Source organism: Alligator mississippiensis, chromosome 1 (genome assembly GCF_030867095.1).
Source record: "Alligator mississippiensis isolate rAllMis1 chromosome 1, rAllMis1, whole genome shotgun sequence".
In the NCBI taxonomy this organism is placed as follows: domain Eukaryota; kingdom Metazoa; phylum Chordata; order Crocodylia; family Alligatoridae; genus Alligator; species Alligator mississippiensis.
This window is the reverse complement of record NC_081824.1, coordinates 103,498,372-103,524,416: the sequence shown is the minus strand read 5'-3', so window position 1 is coordinate 103,524,416 and position 26,045 is coordinate 103,498,372. Positions and strand designations below refer to the sequence as shown.

General features: G+C 42.5%; 1 protein-coding gene across 4 annotated transcripts in view; it reads left to right on the top strand.

The window, feature by feature from the left end:
• Positions 1-26,045, top strand: part of MCM9 (minichromosome maintenance 9 homologous recombination repair factor) — a 74,368-nt gene that overhangs the window by 772 nt on the left and 47,551 nt on the right. For all 4 annotated transcript variants that reach the window (XM_019479600.2, XM_019479599.2, XM_019479602.2 and 1 more), the window contains 6 exons: positions 3,182-3,498; positions 11,417-11,733; positions 13,865-13,946; positions 15,601-15,801; positions 18,874-18,999; positions 20,295-20,414. In XM_019479600.2, coding sequence (XP_019335145.1) covers positions 3,182-3,498; positions 11,417-11,733; positions 13,865-13,946; positions 15,601-15,801; positions 18,874-18,999; positions 20,295-20,414 — 1,163 coding nt within the window. The remainder of the gene's footprint in view (positions 1-3,181; positions 3,499-11,416; positions 11,734-13,864; positions 13,947-15,600; positions 15,802-18,873; positions 19,000-20,294; positions 20,415-26,045) is intronic.

The following is a 26,045-nucleotide window of genomic DNA, read 5'->3' as shown; positions in this document are numbered from 1 at the left end:
ATGGCTGAGGGCTGGTGAAACTTGGGGGCATCTGAACCACAAACCTCCAGGCTTGGGCTTGCTCATAGGATGCTTGCCAAAAGACTTGGGAAATACCCTGAAGCCCCTGGAGGGGGTGGAGGATGTTTGCCACTTGTGGGGTCACTTATGATTCTGGACTGACTCACGGATTTGGACTTGATTTGGCTGATTTGGCTTGGAACATGACAAATGAATTTAAACAAAACAACACAAAACAACTCCCACCTCCCAAAAATCAGTTCAGGCTCCCTGTGAGTGACTTGGGTTGTTTTGGGTTTTTTTGCATGTGCAACATCAGTTAGCTGCCTCAAAAATTATTGTATGTTTTGAACGCTTTTACTGTTATTGATCATACATTGCACAGAGGTTGAAATGATGGTACAAATATTATCACTATCATGTACCTGGAGACACGGGTGCTCAGCTTGGCCCCCGGTGGGGTCGGCCTGACTGACCTGTGTGGTGGCGGGGTCACCATGAAGTGCTGTTGTGCCAGAAGCAATCGGAGATGCACTAGCCTTCAGGACCACCAGAAGCATCACCTGCCATTCCCATCCCATTGCCTGGCTTAGCTTTTATGACCCCCATATACTTCCCTGGCAGGGGAAGTACTCTGACCGAGGTAATGCAATTAAAATGGCACTGTGTAGTGGAGGGTGCACCCTTGTCTGCTTGGGGACAGGACTCCCTACAAGAGCCTCATAGTTAACTTCCCAGTCACCAGCTTCCAGCAAGAGAATCTCAGCTACACTCCAACTTTATGGAAATGGGAGATTCCTCCCTAGTCTGCTCCTGCAGCCATATGACTGAGCAAAACCTGGGGGCATCCAAACCCTAAGCCTCGGGGCTTCGGCTTGCACATAGGCTGCTTGCCAAAATATTTGGAAGTATCTGAAGCTCCAGGCTGAAGGGTCTGGAGTCAAGGATACTTTCTGGTAGTAGGGGCACATACGGTTCTTGAAGGATTCAAAGGATTTGGAACTTATCTGGCTAATTTGACCAGGGACACAAAAAAAATTATTTAAAAAAAAAGAAAAAAGGTTTTATGACCCCCAGTTGGTGAACTGCTTCCTTTTTCCTCTCTCCTCCCCACCTGGCCTCTCCCAGCAGTGCTCCCATCCTGTCTCCTTCCCCCATCCCTACCCTGCATATAATAATCGCAGCTTTCTATTTGGCAGCTCTGCCTCCTGCCTTCTCTCACGTCTTCAGGAAAGTTCAGCAGGCATCATCCCCTGTCTCATTCAGGGGGCAGCGGGCACTGGCCGTGCTCTGCATCGCCATCTGGATCCCTTGTTACGAAGCTGTGACCTGTGCTGGGTTCTCATTGGAGGCAGCATGTTTGAAACTAACACAAGGACGTTCTTTTTCACGCAGCATGTCATTCAGGCATGGAGCTTGCTGCTGCTGGATGCTGTAGAAGCTGTCAGTTTAGCCAGATTCAAAAAGGGGCTGGACTGATTCTTGGAGGAAAGGGGCATCCACATGGAGCGTGGGACTTGGGGATACAGTCTCTGAATTGGAACTTCCTGGACCTTAAATGCTGGAGGCTGCAAGTGGGAGGAACAGTGGGGGGAAAAAACACTGGTCTACCCAGTTCACTCTCCCTTTCAGTCTCCACTCTGCCCCTATATGATGCAGGAGACTGGGCAAGATGGCCCAGTAAATGGCAGTTCTTATGACCTCCCTCCCTTTCTTGTTTTCTCTTTATTTGATCCCCAGAATTAGTTGGTGTGTCTCCATTCTATGATGTGCCTAGGCCCATGATCTTTCGGCACATCAAATAGGCCTGCAATCTCTCATGTCTCTGGGCAGATTTTCACTGGTCAGCATCCAAGGCTCCCTTGACTCGTTCAGGGGGCATTGGGCTCTGGCCAGTGTGCTCTGCTCAATGCCCCCATCCAGATCCCTTGTTATTAACCTGTGACCTCACTCCCTTCCGTTTTCTTTTTATTTGTCCCAAGAAATTAGTTGTTTCTTTCGCAATGGCCTCCCTTTTCAAGGGACATTAGGAAGAACTTCTTCATAGTTCGAGTGGCCAAGGTCTGGAACGGGCTCCCAAGGGAGGTGGTGCTCTCCCCTACCCTGGGGGTCTTCAAGAGGAGGTTAGATGAGTATCTAGCTGGGGTCATCTAGACCCAGCACTCTTTCCTGCTTATGCAGGGGGTCGGACTCGATGATCTATTGAGGTCCCTTCCGACCCTAACATCTATGAATTTATGGAGGCTTATAGTTTTTCTTGGTGGGCACTGGCCCACGATCCCTTGAAAGCAGCGAAAAGGCCTGCAGTCTTTTCACAGCACCTGGTGAAGGAAGCCACCCTGCTTACGAAAGCTCATGCATCTCTGATTTAGATATCTAAGGTGCCACTCTACCCTGACCTCTGCCTCAAAAGAAAACATCTGAGCATAAACACTGCAAACTGCTGCTTTAACTGGTTTATTTTATGGTTATAGCTTGGGAGTATTTATAACTCACTGTCCCCCACAAGGTGTTAACCATTTATCCACAGCTACAGGGAAAGTCTGTATCTGTAGGTAAGATACAATCTCCACCTTGGGAAATTTAAATTTTAAGGCCCCAATCCCACAAACATGGGACTAAGTACCACAGGCCTCTTGAAGCTGGTGTATAATTTAAATTAGAAAAGGGGCCTCTGGAGTCGTGGTTCCCAATCTCGTCTGGAGTGGGCAGTCCCCCTGGGAGTCCTCTTGTGACCCTGCTCCTAGGAAAAGCCTGACTGCTATAACTGAAGTTTTGTGAGGCTCATGACACCATTTGAAGTTTCAACCCATGCTATGGGAATGGCTGCCTTGAAGTCAAGAGTAGTCACCCAGTGAAACTTGAGATAAAAAATTTCTGCATCTACGTTAAATAAGAGCATAAGGAACCTAGACTAAGCCCCTTAGCTAAAGTTGATACATACTTGCTGTTCAGGAATTCTTATTCACAAATTTCAAAGCACTTTACAGAGCATCTTTATTGCAATCTAGTAAATGAGACACAATCTTGCACGGTCTTACTTTTGTTTTGACATGCAATCTATTTATTGTAAATTAAAATATATTACATTCTGGGCTTGTAGCCTTAGCAAGTGTATTAAAAAAAAAAAGTTGGACTTGTTTTGAGGGATATTACATTTTTTTTCTTTTTCTGCCCGTAGGTTCAATATGTTATTGAACACTGACCAAGTAAACCTAATTGGACAAGTGTTTGAATCGTACGTTTTGGAATATCACAAAAATGACATTTTACATATCTTAAGAGAGCAAGATGATGAGAAACATTATCCAATTGTTGTTGATGCCCTGACTCTTTTTGAGACCAATATGGAAATTGGAGAGTATTTCAATGCATTTCCGAATGAAGTGCTCCCTATTTTTGACAATGCATTACGCAGAGCAGCTGTGGCAGCTCTGCAGCCCACTTCCCAGAATCATGGTGTTAGCATCAAGCAGAATCTTCATGCCAGGATATCAGGTAAGTCATTTATATGTGTAATTCCACATGTGGTAGATCTATATTTTACTCAAAAAAAAAAAAAATTCTACTGTATGCTGTCTAGTAGTAATTATTGGAATGTCTGGTGGGAGAACTTACTGCATGCTAGTTGATTTTATTTTTACAATGTCCATATTTAAAGTCAAGAAAGAACTGCTGATATGTATTTAAGAAAGAAGAAACTACAGCATATGTTAACAGAGGGAGAAAAACACTTTCAGCAAGTCATTATTTATTCTATAAAGCTTCACTGAGAGAACAAAAAACTTTGACAAGATACAAAGGCTGGTTACAACAACAGGGTTAGAGAAGTTAAATAGCCCAAGTAGCATTTGAAATTCTGAAGACCAGTGTAGAAAAGCAGTTATTGTTATCGTCTACTACAGTATAAGGCCTTGATGCTTGGCGCTCATTGCAGGTTCAGGGGACAGGCCTATTTGTTGTGCCATTTTACCTGTCAAGAAACAAGGAGACAAGAAACCCTGTGAGTCTGCAGCTGGTAGGGAGTGCACTCCATAAAAGTAGTAGGGTATTCTGTAGATGGTGTGTGTTTTATACCTTTTTCCTGGTCCCTCTTTATTCCTTTAGTAGCTTGGCTACTGCAGGTGTTTTTTGTACAGTTTGGGGATATGGTTGGAGCTAATATACACTACAAAACAGACTTACATTTTCTCCATTATGGAGGATAACTGTATTGTAATTTTTCCTCTGACATAAATTGATATTTGTGGTGCAGATGGAGCCTTACCCTAAACTGCTTGTCTTAAGGCAGAAAGCTGTATTTACTCAACATGCCAGATTCACACCTTTTCCTCTAGGCTAGGGACAGACATTTAAAAAGCCCAAGCCTAAATTGATTCCATCTTTGTAGGTTAGTCTAACCTGCAAAGATTGAACCAGTTTGCAAGTGAATAGACATTCTGTTTTCATTTCAGAAATGCAGTGGCTCAGGCCAAAAGCCCAGGGGTGCTAGAGCAGCCCTCCCTTCCTTTTCATAGGGAAGCTGGGCAGAGGGGGGCACATGGCCAGGCCCTGGTAGGCCTCAGTAAGACTGAGAAAGGGTTTAAACCCAAACTGGCCTGCGGGGTTTGGAGGTTGAGGGAGGAGGGAGCATGGCCAGACCCCTGTGGCTGCGGGGAGGAGGTGGGGAATGAGGAGGAAGAGGGGAAGGGGAGAGCTCTGCCCACTCCAGCAGCTCCCTTACTGCCAGGAGCAACTCAGGTACAGAGCACTCTGTGGCCCCAAAGCAGGATTCTTCCACCTCCTGCCTCTCCCCCATGGCCGTGGGGTAGGGAGGGGGGCTCTATGCAGTGCTGGAGGGGCACTCTTCCTGCTTCTCCTCTGTGCCCCCCCGCCCCGGCACGGGGTGGGAAGGGGGGCTCTGTGCGGGGCTGGCCAGCCCCAGAGGGGGACTCTTCCCCCTCCCCCATGGGGCAGAGAGGGCCTCTGTTTGGTGCTGGGGGGGACTCTTTCCCCTCCTACCCTCTGTTTCCTGCTGCCACAGGGCTGGGACTGGGGCTGTGTTCAGGGCTGCCTGGTCCCAGAGGGGTACTCATCCCCCTGCTTCTCTCCCCTCCCTGCCCTGAAAGCCAGGCTCTGTTCAGAGCTGAAGGGATACTCTTTTTCCTCCCCTGCTCCCCACTGCCTTGGGGCAGGAAGTGTGTGTGTGGTGCTGCCCAGCCATGCGGCTGACTTGGCTGGGGATCAGCTGGGCTGGGCCAGGCCAGGCCAGGCCAGGCCAGGCCAGGCGGCAGGGGCAGGGCCACCCCTGGTGGGTGGGAGAAATTAACCTCCTCCCTGCCCCTTTAGCCTTAAGGGGGCCATGCTGGGACAGCTACAGTCCCTGCCCGTGAGATAGGGAAGGGACAGGGGGAATAAACCCCCTCCTGGGCACTCTGACAGTGGCTGTTGCCCTCTCCCATCCCCTTCCTGCTCCAGCAGTGGGACATGGGCAGACGCAGTCCCGGCATTACCCAGTTAAGGTGAAGAGGGCAGGGACCAAGTTAATCCCTCCCTCTATCCCTTTTGACCCCCCAAGGACCACTGCGGTGGGGGGAGAGGAAGAATTAACCCCCTCCCTGCCCACTTTGCCTTAATGGCAGAGAGAGCCTAGCCCAGAGAGCATGCTGAGGAACTCTGGTTTAACTTAAACTAGCAAGGGTTCTGGTACAGACATTGTATAAACCAGTTTGACCCAAATCAGTTAAGTCTGATACTATATTCAACCAGATTTATCTCAAACTGGTTTCAGCCATTTTGAAACTGGCTTATGTGCAGTGAACTTCTGTTCTGTTACAAGTTTAAATCAGTTTCTAATAACTTAAACCGGTTTATGTGTAATGTCTGTCCCTAGCCCTGGAGCCAGCCCTCCAAAACTGGAGTACATTTCTTAAGTAGGGAAGCTGATTTGTTTTTGCAGAAATAGATGTATACAAACACTGTGCTCAGATAGCTGCCATTTCTCTGTGATCAAGCAGGTAGAGGGAGAGAGTCCAGTGTTAACTTTCTCACAGCCACTAAAGAACTTGCAGTATCTCTTGATGAAGCACTGTCACTTGTGCCTGAAGCAGCAATTGAGCCGGCTCAGGGCAAGTGAGCTGCTGCAAGCAATCTTTAATATATGGTATAGAATCTATACTTTATTATTTACAGCAGGAGTGCCAAACTCATTTGGGGTCCCAAACTGGATCTGGACTGCAGGGGTTCCTCCAGGGCCAGATCTGTGGGGCCAGCAGCAACTACAGTGGGTCTAGGCCTGGGCAGCAATGCGAAGCCATGTTCAGGCAGCAGTACTCATCTGGAGGCATGCAGCAGCGTGGGACCGCATTTGCATAGCAACACAGAGCTGTGTTTGGGTGGCAGCACAGGTCTGGGGGGCTGCCACCTGTGACCATGTTCTTTGGGGTCCAGGGACCCCGATTCTGTGCCAGGCAACACCCCCCAACTTCTGGTAGCCTGCTGGACTACCAGCAGGCTGGATGGAGTGATTCTGTAGGCTGGATCCAGCCATACATTTGACACCCCTGATTATAGGAACTTATATAAAGAAGTAACAGTCTTGCTTCTGCCCCTGCAAGAGTGTGGGGCCTTGCTGCTGTCCTGCCATACCAGGAAGTTCCTGCTGCCTCACCCAGACTGTCTCCTGGGATGCCACACTTCCTGGACACTTTGTTTTTCCAGGAGGATTTATTCTTTCATATGCTCAACTATGACTCCAGAAAAATCTTTGTTTCTCCATCCTGCCTTCCACAAACAGGGGCATGTCTTATTTGGGGGCATGTAGAATATGAGAAAATATGGTACATTGTTGAGAGAAGTGATCAACAATAAAAGCAAGTTTCATCCCTTTTGTCACAATGTAACATGACAGCAAATCTGTTATCAAGGTTGTGGCCAGGTGTGAAAGCAGCTTTTCCAAAAGTTAGTAAAATGCTAGGCTATTGTATATGAAGGATGCTCAGGAAACTGAGCTAAGTGGTTCGGTTTCCATTTACATTCGTTTCCAGGGAGCTGTTATGACTTTTGTGATATGGTGACATACTGTACTGAAATCCATCAACCTATTATAAGTGGGTTTTGAGTGTTATTCTCGTCTTGTTATCAAAATTTTTCTGAAGAATCTGTCAGACCTTAGTGATATTGATCAGGGTCTGTTTATCACAGCACCATAGTGAACCACTACATCCCTCGCTTTGGATGATCAATATCTACTTAATCTTTTAGTAGTGCAGAGATAGAAGAATCCGAGTTGTATTGTATATCTGGTGTTTCCCTCAAATAAGCTTGATTTCACAGTTACTGTCATTACAGTATGTACATCAAAGAATAGAATCTGAACTGCAGTTCCTGTAATTCTATTATGTGAGCTCCGTTAGCAAAAAAATAAAAGTTTTCCACTTGATTTATGCAGCTTTTATACAACCAACAATTATCAGAAGTAAAAAAAGATGCATAGCCTCCTGCTTGCTACCGCTTCAAGATCAGCTATTGTGATGCTTCTCCCTGTGTGTATAACAGTAGGGATGAATTAATGTTTTTTCTACATCTGTTTATTAATGATTTGGCTTAGCTTTTAGCTTTATAATGAACATTTTTGTTCTTTGACGTGCTCTTAGGCTACAGACTAAGATAGAAAAGATACGGTTGAAGGTCTGAGGGCGTAATAACTTCTGGGTAGACACGTGGTGCTCAATCTTTTGGCCCCTGGGATGGATAAATGGCACACAGGTGATCCATGGGCCAGATTGAGCCCCATATGCCAGGATCGTGTCCTGTGCCACTGTGCTTGGCCTTGCCGCACTTAGCTCCACACCACCTGGCTCAGCCCCGCGTGCATCTGTGCCACCCCACTCAGCCCCACACCGCTTTGCTCACTCCTGCGTGCCTCCTTGCTGCCCCGCTTAGCTCAGTCTAACACACAAGGCCATGCTTTCTGGCCCATGGGGCTCCTTCCAGGTTTGGAAATTTGATAGCAGGGGAACAGTAGTTAGCTGCAGCCACTCTCTGGCTGCCAAATTTTCAACCATGAGGGGAGCAGCATAGGCCATATAGTATGGTTCTGAGAGCCAGATCTGGCTCACGTGCTGAGGGTTGAGCAGCCCTGGGATAGACCACACCTACAGAAAAGTTGATTATTGTTGCAGAAAGAGAGTAGTTTGGAGGACCAAAGGTTCTTTCAGCCTAATTTCCTAAGAATGGACATTTAATGGGCATAGGGGCTTTGGAAACTCTCTAATTCCATTTGTGGAGATTATTCATTGTTTTTCCAAAGAGGGTGGAAAAGGAAAGGATATGGCCTATCTCCTTCTGTGGAGTCATTAGGAAGAAGCCCTAAGCAAGATCTGAGGGATCTGTCATGCAAGGTTTCTGACAGCAGTGAGGAAAAGTAGTGTGTTTAGTGCTGTGTTTGAGAATGTGGTCTCAGTGCATCAAGGACATAAATCTTGACTAGAAAAGGATCTACAGGAATTCAAAATTGGATGAAGGCCCTTTCTACTCAGAGTGGGTGAGAGAAGCCTTGGCATATGCCCGGGGATTCTGGTGCGTTGGATTGAGAGAGAAGATGCTTAGCTGTACAAGTTCCCCTTGCTTCTGAGGAAATTACAAGATGCACTTGTCCACCTGAACTTTAGTATTATAGAGGTTTGCATGTAAATTTTCTTTTACTGGATATCTGTTAACAGATAATGGAATTTTTGCTTAATTACCACTAGCTTGGACACCAGTGTACACTCAATGGCTAAGCAGTCATGTAAAGTTGAACTATTTGCATTATTATTAAAACTCATTACATTACTAAAACTCATTCAAGGGCACCTGTATGGATTCATAGATTCATAGATGCTAGGGTCGGAAGGGACCTCAATAGATCATCGAGTCCGACCCCCTGCATAGGCAGGAAAGAGTGCTGGGTTCAGATTACCCCAGCTAGATGCTTATCTAACCTCCTCTTGAAGACCCCCAGGGTAGGGGAGAGCACCACCTCCCTTATGGGCCCATTCCAGACCTTGGCCACTCTAACTGTGAAGAAGTTCTTCCTAATGTCCAGTCTAAATCTGCTCTCTGCTTGCTTGTGGCCATTATTACTTGTAACCCCCGGGGGTGCCTTGGTGAATAAAACCTCACCAATTCCCTTCTGTGCCCCCGTGATGAACTTATAGCCAGCCACAAGGTCGCCTCTCAACCTTCTCTTGCGGAGGCTGAAGAGGTCCAGGTGCCCCAGTCTCTCCTCATAGGGCTTGGCCTGCAAGCCCTTAACCATACGAGTGGCCCTTCTGTGGACCCTCTCCAGGTTATCCACATCCCTCTTGAAGTGTGGCGCCCAAAACTGCACGCAGTACTCCAACTGCGGTCTGACCAGCGCCCGATAGAGGGGAAGTATCACCTCCTTGGATCTGTTCGTCATGCATCTGCTGATGCACGATAAAGTGCCATTAGCTTTTCTGATGGCTTCGTCACACTGCCAACTTATGTTCATCTTGGAGTCCGCTAGGACTCCAAGATCCCTTTCCACTTCCGTGCCACCAAGCAGGTCATTCCCTAGGCAGTAGGTATGCTGAACATTTTTCCTCCCTAGGTGCAGCACTTTGCATTTCTCCTTGTTGAATTGCATTCTGTTGTTTTCTGCCCACATGTCCAACCTGTCCAGGTCTGCTTGTAGTTGTTCCCTGCCCTCCGGCGTTCCACTTCTCCCCACAGTTTTGTGTCATCTGGATGAGCTCCATCCAAGGGTACTGAAGGCACTGGCTGATGTCATTGCAGAGCCACTGGCAGGAATATTTGAACGCTTGTGGTGCACGGGCCAAGTCCCGGAGGACTGGAAAAGGGCCAATGTGGTCCCCATTTTCAAGAAGGGGAGGAAGGAGGACCCAGGCAACTATAGGCCAGTCAGTCTCACCTCCATCCTAGGCAAAGTCTTCGAAAAAGTTATCAAGGCTCACGTTTGCGGGAACCACCAGGATCAGACAAAGAGTTTGGCAAACAGTGTAAAATGTTCAGAGTGGAGGCTGTCTGTTACTCTAAATATATTCATTGGGTAGGAGAGTCTGAAGCAGCTGGACATGAATGCTAGCCACATTGCTCCCTTGTAATGCTGTTGGCTACGGAAGCTGGTGTGCCTCAACCAAAGTATCTCAGTGGGCCTGCTAGGCTTAGACAGACCACAACTGACTGACATGCTTGCAAATTCAGTCTCTCTGCACTTCTCATAGTCACTCAGACAGTCATGCCATATAAATATGCATCAGCCAGTTGAAATGCTGTAGCTCTCTTTCTGGTGTCAGCTGTGCTATGCTTTTTAAAGGTCATCGAAATCGCACCTATTTCTGGAAAAGAAAAATTCTGCCAAAGTAGAACTACAAAAGAATGGAATTTTAATTTGGTGGAAAGAAATTTGGGGGCGGAAGGGTAAGATTGGATTGTCTCAGTGAAACAAAAATGCTGAAATAAATTATTTTGGGTCAACCCAAAACATTTTAATTAAACTCTACTTGCAGTCCTTTTTAATACCCTTCCCTAAAGTTTGCTCAGATTTTAAATGAAAGATGCTGTTTCAAACCAAAAATGTTGAACAGATTTGCTTTGAAAGTTTTGGGATATATGGTGCAAAGTGCCTTATGGACAGCTAAAAGGAGGGTGTAGTACAAGTCAATGGAACTGGCTGTTAGGGTGGAATTAGAGGGGGCAAGTACTGCAAAAATATTCTGGCACTGTATATTTGAACTAGTAAGTAAACTTGTTTTGGCTGCATTCATAATCTCTTTAGGTTAACTTTCCAGCAGCTCTTCTGAAAGTGATTCTTACTGATATGGATCCTCATGGAAAGCAAGTTGTAAGAGCAGCAGATGTTCATGGAACATGAATTTTAAATTCACTTCATCTGAGGGTTCACACCAGATTATGAATTATGCTTCTTTAATCAGAGAGACATGTGATTTATGGGCCTGATCACAGCTAAACAGCACAATTCAAATTTCATATTACAAATAGGATGCTGAAGAGTAAATCAAATTCACTAGAAGGTCGTTGAATCATTCAATTTAATGAGTATATCTGAGGGTACCAGGATCAGTTTGCAGGTATTTAGTGAACAGAAAAAGTAAAAATATTTCCAATTATGCATTATGATTTTTTATTTAGAGCTTGTAAAAATAGGGTAATAATGCTGTTATATTTGTGTCCTGTGTTAATCTTTTGATGTGTTTTGATATTTGTGACTAGTATAGTGTCAGATTAATGAAGTGACCATGATTGTTAATATATCTATCATATTTATTCCTTCTCGCTCCTTTTCCAATTGAGAAAATATCTTTTTCCCTGAGCAGCTAATGTATATACATCTTACATATTTGTAAATTTAGTTTCATGCTCTTAATACTTTATATATCTTTATTGACAGGTTTGCCTGTTTGTCCAGAGCTAACCAGAGAACATATCCCTAAAACAAGAGATGTGGGTCACTTCTTGTCTGTTACTGGTACTGTTATTCGTACTAGTTTAGTGAAGGTCCTGGAGTTCGAGCGGAATTATATATGTAATAAATGCAAACATGTATTTGTTGTAAAGGCTGATTTTGAGCAGTACTCTGCTTTCTGTCGTCCATCAGCCTGCCCAAATGAAGAAGGCTGCAACTCATCCAAATTCACTTGTGTGTCAGGAACAAACGCTGCTCCCACCAGTTGCAGAGACTATCAAGAAATCAAAATTCAAGAACAGGTAAAATATTGAGGGTGGCTGTTATTAAAACACAAAAAAGAATGCAATGAAAAAATAATTATAGGAAGAGTGGTGTGGGCTTATCTGCTACTGTCATGAGCTAGTGCAAACCCATTAACTTCTGTGGAACTGCACCTCCTTATGTCAACGGTGAATTTGTCCCTTGATCGTTAATAAGTTTGTTAAGATGCCATCATAAGTAGAAAAGTTGTAAACCATTTACAGTTATTTAAAACAATTGCTGCAGTGGGAGGGCAGCTTTGTCTTGTTGGTCAGACTCTTTAAGTTAAAGAACTGAAAAATGAAGCATATAGCTACTAAAATTCCTGTACTAGGTTATACCTTTTGCTAAATTACAAAATTAAATGAAGTTATTTTTATGCATCATAATATCCACATCCAAAGCATGGGGCATTCAAAATTTATAGCACTACATGCAAATTGTCTGAGCCAACTATGCGTAGATTGTGTATGTGAGATAATGATGCTTGAGGTGGCTCCCCTGGAATCAATTTAGCTCTCTGATGGTAAATGCCAGCTGTAGTAGTACTGCTGCATCTTAGCATATCTACAGATATCTGTGCCTGTCAGTCTGCACTCACATTCACAAATGGTTACTAGATATTTTGCTGTCTGAGGCAATATGTATTCCTATGTTTAACAGTTAGCCCTAAGTGAATGTCCAAGACTTTTGTTTAACTGAGAAAGTTAAGTACAATGGGGAGATATTTTTCCAGTGCCAACTACTCCAGTCCAAAAAGCTGAAAAAGTCTAAGCTGTACAGAATGTGAAAACAAATAAGATGCATTCTAGTTAATGTCTTTCTTATTATGTATTTCTTGGTTCAGTACAGTAACTTATTCTTAATTCTTTTTCTTTAATTGACTTGTTTTAGGTTTTCCAAAATAAGAGGGTTCAGAGTAATATGTATGGGAACATCATATATACAAAAACAACTATGTGGAATGAAATAAAAAAATGTTTTAAATTTAAGGATAACCAGTGAGTGAGGGAGTAAAAATATTTCTGATTCCATGATTCCCAAGTTGCTTATTCATTTTATTCTTATTTAAGGTAGTTAATTTTTATTAGGACTTTAATTCCCTTCTTTTTTACTGCACCCTCAAAATATCTGCATTGTGGAGACAGATTCTTTGATAGTATGAAAAAGTCAGTGGAATTAAACCAGGGGTGAACTGACCCTGTGTATGGGAGATATCCTAGTTAGACCTGCCAGAAACCATGGATTTGCCACCAATATCCACTGCCTGTAGCACTCCTATGTGAGACAAAAATATAGAAATAGTTTCCAGGCACCAGAGAATAAATTAATCTAAAATCCCAATATGGATAAGTCTTTGCTATAAAAGAAAAGGTACTACTGATTGTTGTTCTGTCATAGTGTACATTTTAACAGTTATGGTAGGATTTCGTGTGTAGCTGGAAAAAAATGATTTAGACAGAAATAGATTATGACAAGATTGCATAGGCTGTTCCCTGGAGAAAAAGATAAGTACAACAGTTACTGACGTCCTTGTCAATAGGTATTCTTCTCGTTGTGTTTGATTTGTTTTCCCCTGCTGGTATTTGGGGGGGGGGGGGGGGGGGGGGGATGGACCCACGTGTAAACTTTTTGCAAATCTGAAAGCTTGGATCAAATACATATATCATTAGGTCCTCTTTCCATATATAAATTTAAGGGTGGGGGGATGTTTACTTTTTAGGGAGGTGTTCATGCCTGTATTTATTGTTAAATAAATGCCTGTACTTTTTATTGAAAATATGCCTAAAGAAATTCTCAGTTGGTAAGTCCAGTTTTTGAAAATGACCTTGCTCAGGCAGAGCTCCTTCCAACAAGATGTTGAAGCCATTTGGCACCTCACAAGACAGGTGCCAGTGGATAATCTAAGACCCTATTCTGTTTTTGTTGTTGATAGCAAATTCCCATTGACGTCCTTGGAAAAGTAGCAGGTTCATTATGTAAATTCTGTGATGACCACCTCCGTGGGGAAAGGAAGATGAGTCACTGGTGCACAAGTCAAAGGTTCCTTTGCAACCTAAAGCAACAGTATATGGTTGTTAGATGGTATACCTGTGATAAATGCATATTTTTTTTGTTTTTGTTTCCTAGGTTCAAAGACTATCTGTTGGAAGCATTCCTCGCTCTATGGTGGTTGTCTTGGAAGATGATTTAGTGGATAGTTGCAAGTCTGGTGAGGACTGAAATATTGCCTTTTGAAGTTATATATATTTTTGATTTAACCTAGAATGTTTTGAACCTTATATTTCATTTGAAAGAACGCATCTCCAATACAGCCATTAGTTTTGAGGATTTGTCTGATGGGATAAGCTTGTATGCCACAGCATTGTTGTGTTAACTCAGGGTCTTAATCTGACAATTTAATACTATTACAGAAAATATCATTCCCGTATACGACATCATGATGTTTTGGCAGCTTGCCTTTGCTGTGCAATGTTTCACAGCCTCCAGAAGACATTTTGAGACCTGTTAATGTTAAATTAGATTTGTACATCACTAGACACATGGCCAAATTGACCCAAGGTGTCGTGCACCTCTTTGGTTTGGAAAGCCATGTACCCTGGCTTACCATGTAAGAAGGACAACAAACAAAATGCCTACTTAGCCTGTAGGGACAGTCAAAAAAGGTGAGAAATATTAAGCTGCATAAAGAATGGAAAATAATATTCAGAACATTACAATTTGGTTCTGTAAACTTATATCAGAAATGCTGCATTTAGCATTAATCATCCTAACTCAAAGCAACACTTTGGCCAAGGTTTTTGATTGGTACTGACCACTCTGGTAGAAGGGTAACAGAACTAGATAGACTATTAGTCTGAGCCGAGATAGTAGATCCCCTAACTAGTTGAGAAAAAAATTAGGTCTCATATTTAGTTTGGTGGCATTTTTCTGTTTGTTTCTAATGCCTTAATTTTTTAATGCCACGTCCAATTTATTTAAAAGATATGAGGGAATGTTCCAGGCATCAGTGGGATCGTTTGATTTTGGTAAACTTAAAGAAAAACATGGAGGAGAGGAATGACAGAAGTACAGAATTATTGCACTATCAGAAGGCAAACAGTTACAGTATATAGAATTTCACGTTTCTATGCCAAAACAAAAGAGCAAAGAGTTTCTTTTTTGTTTTAACCAAAGTGGAGTTTTCTGACTAACTATACTCATAATTTAATATGGATAATGAAATCAAAAAAAGAAAACCCACAAAACTGGAATTATTTACTAAAACTATCCATAGAGCTCTGTCAAAACAAAGTTGTCTCCATTTTTGTTTTAGTAAGCTCAGCTGAAGGTTCTTTTAACACAATTGAATAGGTTCTATTAATAATATACGGAAGTGTCCTACTAGTGCATTATAATCTGAAAATGATACTGATCCAGATAAAACTTGCCATGACTCTTCTCACTTCATTCACATAAGATAAGAAAACTGGAACAAGGAAACAAGTGTCATGACTGTCAATGCTGTTTGTGAGATACGGAAGAAAAATGTGTTTTTAACCCAACAGTGCTTTTACAACTCCTAAGAAGGACTAACCTGTTCCTTTTGTTTGCTTTAGATTTTCAATATTTAAAAATACAAAATAATTGTTCCATATCTTATTTGTAGACATAAAAAGCCTCATAAAAATGTCTGTTTTAGACATACAATAGTTTGAATAATTCCATTTTTCCCTTTTATCAACAGCTGTTCTACTGTTGATAAACTACCTCATTATGTGGTCTACTCTAAACTACCTTATTCTATGTTTAATTTAGATGTTGGCTGAGATGTCTGTATCCACTAACTGGGATGTTATCGTGACTATTTTTGTCCCTACACCCAGGTGATGACATCACAGTGTATGGAGTGGTAATGCAGAGATGGAAACCCTTCCATCAGGATGTGCGCTGTGACCTTGAGATTGTTTTGAAAGCCAATTACATTAAAGTAAATAATGAACAACTAGCAGGAGTTATAATTGATGAGGAGGTCCATAAGGAATTTGAAGACTTCTGGGAAAAACATAAGAGTAATCCCTTAGCAGGTTTGTAGATTAACATTTTCAATATTGTGTGCAGATACTGGTGGAGGCAACATTGTTGGATGGGGGAGCAAAGCAAAAATATTGTCAATAACACAGTCTTCCTTGGAGAATGCTGGGCAGGTTTTCAGAGAAGCAGAGCACATTTGGTTCCCATTCATTTCAGGGGTATCATAAAATAGCAAATCCTATCTCAATCTGTCAGACTTTCTCAGGCCAATAGGACAGAACTCCAAGAAACTTAATTTTACTTTAAATTAACTATTATGTCTGTCAGCCTTGTCATGGCAGTTTGAGAAATAATTTCTTGCTACACATAATTTCCAAATATGAAATATAAATTCTGACTTAATTTGCTTTTTTTTGGTTACTATTATTAGTTGAAAAAAGTATTATGTCCTTGAAATCCACACCAAAAATGTACTACACCATGATTTTTCTTCTTCTGAGCTTTGTGCCACTGTACTTGTCAGAGTGTTTTTTGTAATATCCTTTTACAAGGAGTAAGTACGAGCGTCAAATTATGTGTATGATGGGGAGGGGAACAATGGAGTTTTATAATCAAGAAAAAACTACACCATGCAGAAGAAATTGTGGGGGCCAGATGTTGTATAGTCTAAGGACTCTTGCTGTATTTTACCAATGACTAATGTAAAATACAAACATAATTTCATAGGTTTCATAGATTTCATAGACATTAGGGCTTGAAGGGACCTTGGAAGATTGAGTCCAGCCCCCTGCCCAAAGGGCAGGAAGTCAGCTGTGGTCATAGGATCCCAGCAAGATAAGCATCCAATTTACTCTTGAAGGTGTTCAATGTAGATGCTTGAACCACCTCCAATGGCAGGTTATTCCAGACCTTGGGGGCTTGGACAGTAAAGAAATTCTTCCTTATGTCCAGCCTGAAACAGTCTTGCAGTAGTTTATAACCGTTCAACCACGTCATCCCTTGGGGCGCTCTGATGAACAAACATTCCCCCAGATAGTGATGGTCACCCCTGATAAACTTATAGGTGGCCATCAGATCACCCCTGCGCTTTTCCAGGCTAAAGAGCCTCATAGATCTCAGCCTGTTGTCATAAGGTCTGTTTTCCTGGCCCCTGATCATGCGCGTGGCTCTTCTCTGGAATCTCTCAAGCTTCTCCACACCTTTTGGAATTGTGGGGCCCAAAACTGGACGCAGTACTCCAGCTGCGGCCTCACCAAGGCTGAGTACAAAGGGAGAATGATGTCCCGGGATTTTCTTGAGAAGCATCTATGGATGCAAGCCAGCGTTTTGGTCGCTTTACTATCCACAGCATCGCATTGCATAATCTTGACAGCGAGGACTGAAACCCAGGATTCCCTCCAAGGTAAGTGCTCTGACCACTAGGCATCAGTCAGGCTCCTTCTTGTCACATGAATCTTGACTTCTGTTCTGAACAGTGGTACAACTTCAGCAGAATGGACTGTGCTTCCATGCAAAGTAGCTTGGTTAGGGCACTCTCCAGATATATCGGATATGTGGGTTCCTATCCCTTCAGACAGAGGAGGAAATTGAACCTTGGTCTGCTACTGCCTAAGGCAGTAGTTCCCAGCCTAGGGTCATAAAGTGTTCAAGACGAACACTTCCAGGTTTGCTGTCGGCGCTTCCGGGTTCGCTGCCGAGCGCGGCATGGGTGCGTGGGGGAGCTCCCCCGCTCCAAAAAGGTTGGGAACCACTGGCCTAAGGGGAAAACTCCAACCATTAGACCTATTGTACAGAAGTGGTAGCCCCATTATTATTGCTGTCTCTTAAAGAAAGCAATGGCCACTGCTAAATTTTGTGAGGAGCCTGATCCTGTGCGCATTACACATACGTACTCTAATACTGCCTCTTGAATTGAGCCTGTGAGGAAACTTTGGTAGCAAAAAGACTTACTTTCTGATTCCTAGTTGGGATTAGGTTGAGGTAGGCACTGAGTTGCTCAGTCCTGTCAAGACTGGGACAGTTCTGCCTATGCAAACACATGCAACTGCAGGAGTCTGGGGAGATAAAGCAACTCCAGTGTTTAGGTGGTAGCTGGGGTTTTCCAGGATTGCTGTGTTGGATCTGCATGCCTAAATTTTATATCAGTCCCACTTCAGGTACCTATGACTAGCCCGGTTTTCTTACACACTTGATACCCAAGTTTAAATAATCAATCCATTTTAGAAATTTAAGGGACTGCCTTTGCTTCTCGACTGGTTGCATTGGCTTTGTGCATTTCCTGTAAAGAAGCATCTGTGAGACTAGAACCCCAATTTCTGATAAATGTCAATGCTGCAGAGAGCAGAACTGATTCCATCACACCTTTCTCCCTTGCAGTCATCAGACCAGAATGGAGCACTGCAGTACTTGAGAGAGTATGCAGAAGGAGACTTCACTGAGTTTTATCACACTACATTTGGGCATTAAATGTCATAGTTGCTTTTAAATCAGTGGAGCAATACCAGATTACACTAGTCGTGGACTTGACTTTATGGTGCCTAACTAAACACAATGGCTGCCTGCAAATGTTAAAAAAAAAAAAAAAATCCAAGAAGCATGCTTTACCAGAAGAAGCAGTACATTACTTCAACCCGGCTCTGCAGCGCTTGTAAAGTTTGGGTGCTTCAGTGGGGCTTTTTGGTGTATTCAATCAGCGATTAGATAAAAGTGCCAAAAAAACTCGACTAAAGCACCCAATCTTTACAAATGTCAGGCAGGCTGGGTTGAAGTAACACGCTGTCTCTTCTGGGCATGCACGGTGCTTGGTGCAGGAATATACTGAGTTTAAAGTGAAGCGTCAATTTTTTTGTATGTTGTTTGTTTTTTTTACATCTGCAAGCACCCATAGTGCCAGGATTCAAAGGGATATTCTAAGGGGCTGAGTTACAAAGGGAATCTTGAATTTGGTTCCCATCCAAATAAAACCCCCCTGCCCACACTACTTCTCTGGTTAGGAAAATCACCCATTGGGAGTAATGATACATCTGGGTGGAGTGATACGTCAAGAGGAGAGGGGATTGTGTGTGTGTTTACATCACATTTAGCTCCAAAATAGTGCTGAGTGCTGTTTTTCACACCTTTTCTAGGGAGGAATGAAATCTTGGCTAGCTTGTGTCCTCAGGTGTTTGGGTTATACCTGGTGAAGCTTGCTGTTGCTATGGTACTTGCTGGAGGCGTGCAAAGGACTGATGCTGTAGGAACTCGAGTGAGAGGTTCGTATTCTTGTTTTTAATTCTGTGAAGTCCATTTCTTCCCTTGTGCTTGGTCCCTTGCAAGAAAAAAAAAGAACAATTCAAAATTGGTATTAGATTTGGTAAAGTTGCAGAAACATAATCATTTCATTTTCCTGGGTGAAAACTACGTTTTATCAGTCTTGAGTATCTGTATCTTGTGTAACTCAGGGAAATAAGAGAAATGTTTGGTTTTCTTTTTTATTTACATCCTCTTTATTTTTCTAAGATAACCTGAAGTAAGAGCATGTTTTCACTGCTCCATTAAATAAAATACTACAATCCATTGTTTTAGATAAGTGAGGTATTATCTTTTTTTTTAACTTTATAAATCAGAGAATGGGATATTAATATTCCATAGTGTGGATCTCTACCCTGTGTTGAAAGGAAAAATTAAAGGGTTGGTTTTTCACTTCATAATGCCAGATTTTTTCATCTGTGATTGGCAGTGTATTTCTCTTAGACCTGCTACTGTAAGTTATCTTCCTGCTGATTCTCCTTCTGTTGTTGGATGGCAATTGTGCCATGTGCCAGGTGGTATGTAGGTCATAATCTATGTAGGTCAAAACAATTATAAAATAATAGGTGTTTGTATAAAAACATGGGATATTTTTTTAAAAGTTTTCAGAAGCCTAATAATTATAATTATAACTCTAGTTACTTAAAATTAAGTTATATATTAATGTATTATAAGACAGTGAAATAATTTTAGAACTCTTTAAGGATATGTTAGTAGCTAGAATATTTACTTTTGTAACTACTTTATATTGTTAAATTACAAGTACGGTAGAAGTTGTAAATTAGCATTTGCAAGTATTGCTTAGAAAGTAAAGAATTGCTTAGTTTATTGCTGCAATACATAAGTAGTTAAATATGGGATCATAACTAAGCACTAGTAGCAGTTTGCTTCATTGGGTGGGAGGTCTTCAAAGCAAGCATATTAAAATACAAAAACCAGGTGCTAAGTGTTCTGAAAAGGGTTGATATCTGATAATTTTGGAAAAAGTTGTGTTATGATGTGAAATGAATTTGAATATTGCAATTTGATTAAATGCAGTTACTGAATTATACTATTTTATCACATATCTGAGTGATGCTAAATGGCAGTCTTGCAACTGAATTATTAATTATATTGTGTATGAAGAGCTAAATTTTATGGCAAGGATTAAAAGTATTAATTTAGTTTATAATGTCTATACATGTCTTTCTAAATGTAGCAATCAATATATTTCCTCTGAAATGTCAGATTTTGTACATTTTGGTTTTTTCCCTCCAAGGTGAATCGCATCTTTTGTTGGTTGGAGACCCTGGAACAGGGAAATCTCAATTTTTGAAGTATGCAGTAAAGATTATGGCACGATCGGTGCTTACTGCAGGGATTGGTTCTACAAGTGCAGGTATCTGATATTCCAACCAGCGCCAATTTGTGCTCTTAACTTTTATTATTGCATACCTAGGAATGTGATTTTAATCACAGAGGTATTGAATATATAAGCAAGAACATAAACTAGTTTGATTATATTAATGCAGTCCCTGCAAAAAAATGCCATGGAGTCAGACAAGTGAGAGTTGGCATGGTTCCCTATAGAAATCTGGCCCTACTGTTTGTTTTTTTTATGCACTGAAGGGTTGATTGTAGTGAGCTTCTTTTTTAGGGGATGCTCAGTGAGTCTTGCCCAGAGGCCTCTCCTACTCAGTTTTCATGGTGATGATCTGAGCCTGTATTTTTATTACTCTTCCTAGCAATAGCAAATTTGACATTTCTCCAGAGAAGACAGTGCATGACACTTTCATGGAATAGGATCATAGTAGATACTTCTGCTATTTTCTCTTCTTTAGTGTGTTTTGAGTGGATGCCAAGTTTGCCTCTTTTTTTTTTTTAAAGCAATATCTTAAACTAAGGCATTATCCTTAACTCATTAAGATGCTTTTCAGGAACACACTTTTTCGATTTAGATACTGTTCCAAATTGAACAAAGTTCCCAATGTGTTAAATCTTCCTGGAGGACAATATAAATAGCAAATTTACTGAGTTTGAGCAAACTTTTATACTATCAGTATGCTCACAAATTAGATATAATATGAAGGATTTCAGCTGGTGTATTTAATATAAATGTGTTATTCCGTTTTACATTGCTCCTTTTTTAACACTGGGAAACAGCAGTGTGTTTAAATGGGAAAAAGCAAAAGAATATCTATATTCCCCAGTACCTTATCACTCTGTCCATTGTGCATACATCGCATCTACAAAAGATTTGTTATGAAATAAGTGTATTGCTGATTTTGAATTCAAAATGTTGGCAAACCTATTAGCAGAGAAGCCATAGAAAGTTTCTGCCAAGAGTGATCTTTACTATATCCGTCCATGGTAAGAACTGAGAACAAACTGTACTCCAGGCTGATGTATAGTTTCTCAGGTCTTTGTCAGATACTGACCTGAAGTAAAATGTTGTGATCCATTTGTCAGTAATGATCGCTTTATGCCAGCCAAGCTCATGTACCTTTGCTTTATCTTAATTTACCAGAGCTCTCACTTTCATATAATGCTATTTGTGAGCTGGTGTCCTAGACATTGAACAAATATCCAGCAATAGTTGGATGCCAAGTCACATTAAACTGTGTTTGCATCACAAGCTTGGAGCAACATGATTACTATACTATTGGTTTGTGAAGCTTCAGCACTTTAAGGGCTTCACTCCTTGCAAAAGCCCTCTAAATCATAAAACCATCTATGGTTAAACCTCAGTCAATTATTTATTTAAAAAAAGAGGAAGAAAGAAAATGAGTCCACAAAAATCTTATGTCTATGCACCATTTTCCCATCTTTAACTGTTAAGAGCCACTCCATGAATGAGAATCAGGAAGTATATCTAGACATATAACTATGCTTGTACAGGAAAAAGAGATTTAGGATTTGGGAAGTTAGTGGGCTCTAAGCTAGGGTGAGTACACAGCATGCTAGCAGCTCCACACTAACTCCTTGGGTGGATGCTCTTAATGCACAATACAAGTGTGTCTATCTGAAGCAATTAGTACCTTGCCACTACAATTTCTACTTTATGACTTGGAAAAAGTGTATTCACATTAAGAGGTAGGAGAAAGTAGTTAGTGTGCTGTTAAATTCAGACCTTAGCTTACTGCACACTGAATTTCCCTATGGACAAGGTCCTAATATAATTAAGAGTCAAACACTCATAACTTCAGAATTGCTGACTGAATCTGCTGCCAACTTAGTTTGAATCTTAGGTCAAACCAAGGAAGGAAATTATTTACCTTCCAACCACATTTTGAGCTGTTTGGCCATGTCCAGCCATACAGGCACATGCAGCTTGAGGTGCGCAAACCTCTTTGCAGTACCACACACTGCACGCCCAGATGGTTAAAGTGTGTCCCCCACTGCAAAGTTGTAGCATGGGGGCAGAGTTTGCTGCCAGGATTTCCTGGTAGCAAAAAAAACCCCAAGAAAAGCGGCATGGCACATGGTACAATAGCATGTGCTGGAACAAATGAAGGCTTGGTCCTCCGGGGAGATGCTCTGGCTGCCGGCCAGAGCATCTCTGCTATTTCATTTGTGCTCCAGCTGCTCCAGCACTCCAGGAGCCAGGAAGAACAGGGAAAGGGCAGTTTGCCCAAAGCAGGACAGTTTGTCCCTCACCAAATCGCACGTGCAGGGGTATGCACTGTGGCACAAAGCAGCACAAATTTGTGCTGCTGCAAGCACATGCCCCTGCACATCCGGACGTGGCCTTTGAGTGTAAGTGTTCCAAAGGAATGGAAGAGGTAAAACTTCCTTTTCCTTTTGGAATGTTATCTTCAAATAACTCAACTGATTTTTCTGGAAATTATTAGGAAAAAGAATCAGTTTCATGCTAAGATCAAGCATTAAATATACCCTTCTCAAAGGACATACCAGGGAGAGACTAAACATTAGTGTAAAACTGGTGGAGTGTAAAGCTGGAATTGATCATTTAACTGTAGTGTAGCATAATCCAGTAGCATACTGTCAATGTTGTGAAAGGGTCTACCCACAAATGCTTAACATCCTGCGATAAACTCTGGATAATAGAAAGAAGGGTGATGAAATAAGGTTCTGTCATTTTAATATAAGAAAGAGAAGATATTGAAAAAGAACTTATTGAATCAGTAAGATGTAGATGCATCTCTTCCTTTCTATTAAACTAAGAGTGAATTCTTCTGTAAAATGAGCAAAATAGAGTAAGTGTTTACTAAGCAACTACTTGGAAGAGGTGTAGGGGAGGTGAGGGCCTTCCAAGATTTCCTGTTAATTTTATGCACTTGAGTATTCCACTGTTAGCCCACTAAACTTCTCTTGATATATAAATTAAGCATCTACATAACTGGTTGCTGGACTATGGCCCTAATCTTTAACCTTCAGTTTCAGTATGTGAAAACATAGAATGAGTCCTGTCCCTTGTCTTGTATGGTATTTTCAGTGGCATGTTTTTCCAACTGTTTATACTTCAATACCAAAAATACTGACTTTGTAAACTCACTTTTCACACACCAACTCCAACAGATATTCATAACGGTTGTGCATGGAGAAATGTTAAATGATGCTGCTTTCCGTAATGCTTTTACACATTTTACATTATGTAGTTTCTGTCCTCTTGTACAGTACAGATCATTCCAGACTTATTCTTTTTGAGGTAGAGAAACCAACTGCATCAATTCTATATTAAACACCTTGCTCCCTACATGAAAAGTATGAGTCTGAAGGGAATTGATAAATTGCCAGCACTAGTGGTGTAATCTTCCCTTCAAACTGAAATTATTAAGAAAATAAATTGCTCTTCACTCTAGGGTTGAGAGATGTTCAGGACAGTGATGTAGACATCTAAAGGATTTTCTTTTTCACCTATTTCTGTAAATATACGAGTTGCCCAATTAACCGAATGAAATTAGTTTCTTTGGTAAAGTAGGTTTTGCTTGGTTATGTATATTATAGATTTTTTTTCTTCCTTCCATTGTTTTGGAGCCTTTTTATATAAGAAAATGGTCAGTCTTCCTCTGGAAGCCCATTTCTCGGCGGAGACTCCATGAGTAAAAACATTGAGCAAGCTTGCTCAAGCTTTTGTGAGCTGGATACCAGGTATGAGCTGTCTGGGTGGGTTGTGATCACAAGTATGTGGTAGTTACCATGCCTGAGTCCCGATTCCATTGATGGCTTGGAAGATCAGGATTAAAGTTGTAACTATTCAGTACAAATGCATCAGGATTTATCGGAAAAGTCAGATTACAGCAGGCTACCTCACTGTGGAAGTTGGGGGGAGATATGTAACTGGAATGGGAGGCAGAGCAAGTCTCAGTAATCCAGGCAGGAGATAAGTGCATTGATTCCTGTGCCTATAGGAAGGAAGAATGAAATTTTTTATTGTGCCAGAGATAACAGTTATTTTTTTAAACAATAATTTTGTCTGCCTTTGCTAAGCTATGTGATAGCTTTTTGAAGGAATTGTCCCTATCTGGAAATGGATATGGACAATACAAAGTGCATCACTTACTTTTAACAGTGAGGTCTGTATCATATTACCTAAGTGGTCTGGTGTAGATACTGTGCAGAGAAAAGGGTAGGGCTTGTGCGAAGAAAAACTCATCCCACTATCACTCTGGTCGTTTGCACACATGGTGTGGGCGTTTGGTTCCCTGGGGACAACTTGCACCAACGCACCTTTGAGTTTGGAATTCATGTAGCACTGTGCTTTTTCCTCCTGTCTATAGCAGGTGAACAGTGTTGAAAGCTTCCCAGGGTGCATCCTGATGAGCACGCATGTGTGATGTGCAGCACAGCAAACCAGTTCAAGGTGCTACAAACTACACATGGTGCACGTGCACCCATTCACTGTGCTGCTAATTTGCAGTGTGGCTTTTTTTTTTTGACACTAGGAGATCCCAGCGTCAAAAAAAACCATTGCTGAAAAAGCAGCGTGGCCCACACAACAGAAGCATGCACCACCAGAAAGGGAACCTGGCCAGCCAGAGTGGCACCATTGCTGCCCCAGGAAGGCCTCCAGGATCCTAGATGATACAGCCTACCCAGGACAATTTGCCCCACACCAACCCCACATGCAGGAGAGTGTGGGCCACAAATTTGTGCTGTTTTTGCCATGATAGTCACATGCCCCTGGCATGTGGGAACGTATCCCCAGATATCAAGTGGTATGTGCATTAGGCCTGTGCGAAGCGGCTAGTATTTGCTTTGGATTCGGATTCAGCCGATTCGGGGGACAGTGATTTGATTTGGTGATTTGAATCACTGCCCCAATTCAATTCAGCCGAATCAGCCAGGCCAGGCCCATCCCCCGCCCCTCTCCCAGCCTGGCAATGGCTGCCCCAGCTCCCAGCACTTAAAAAAAAAAAAAAAGCCCTGGCTCACCAAGTGCTGCCAGGCAGGGGGTGATCCCTGCTGCCCCCATCCCATGCTGCATGGGGTGCTGTGCACAAGTCCCCCACCCCCCCGCACAGGTGCTCCACCCGGGCCAGCTCTGGCCCTTTAAATGAAAAAAAAAACAAAAAAACCCTGGGATTCTCAGCTTCTGCCAGCAGGGAGTGATCCCCGCTGCCCTGTGCCACATGGGAGACTGTGCACAAGCCCCTAAAGCCCGAGATTGCACCAGGAGCGGTAAGAGTCCCAGTGCTTTTCTAGACTTTTTCTTTTCTTAAAGGGCCAGAGCTGTCCCAGGCAGGGCACCCATGGTGGGGTTGGGGGGCTCATGGCAGAGCCCCCCATGGAGTGTGGGGCAGCAGGGATCGCCCCCACCCTGCCTGGCATCATCCGGTGAGCACCAGGGCTTTTTTTTTTTGAAGTACCAAGCGGGGGGAGCAGGCAGGGGTTGGGGGGACTGGGGGGGGGGTTGGTGGGGCTGGCAGGGGTCCCCCTATGGTCCCCTCCCCCCACCGCCCCACCCCTAGTACTTACCAGCTCTGAGTCAGCTGCAGCTCCCTGCTGCAGCCACCAGCGACTGCCAGAATCATCAAAGCTCTCCGAATCAGAGAGATTCAGAGTTTTG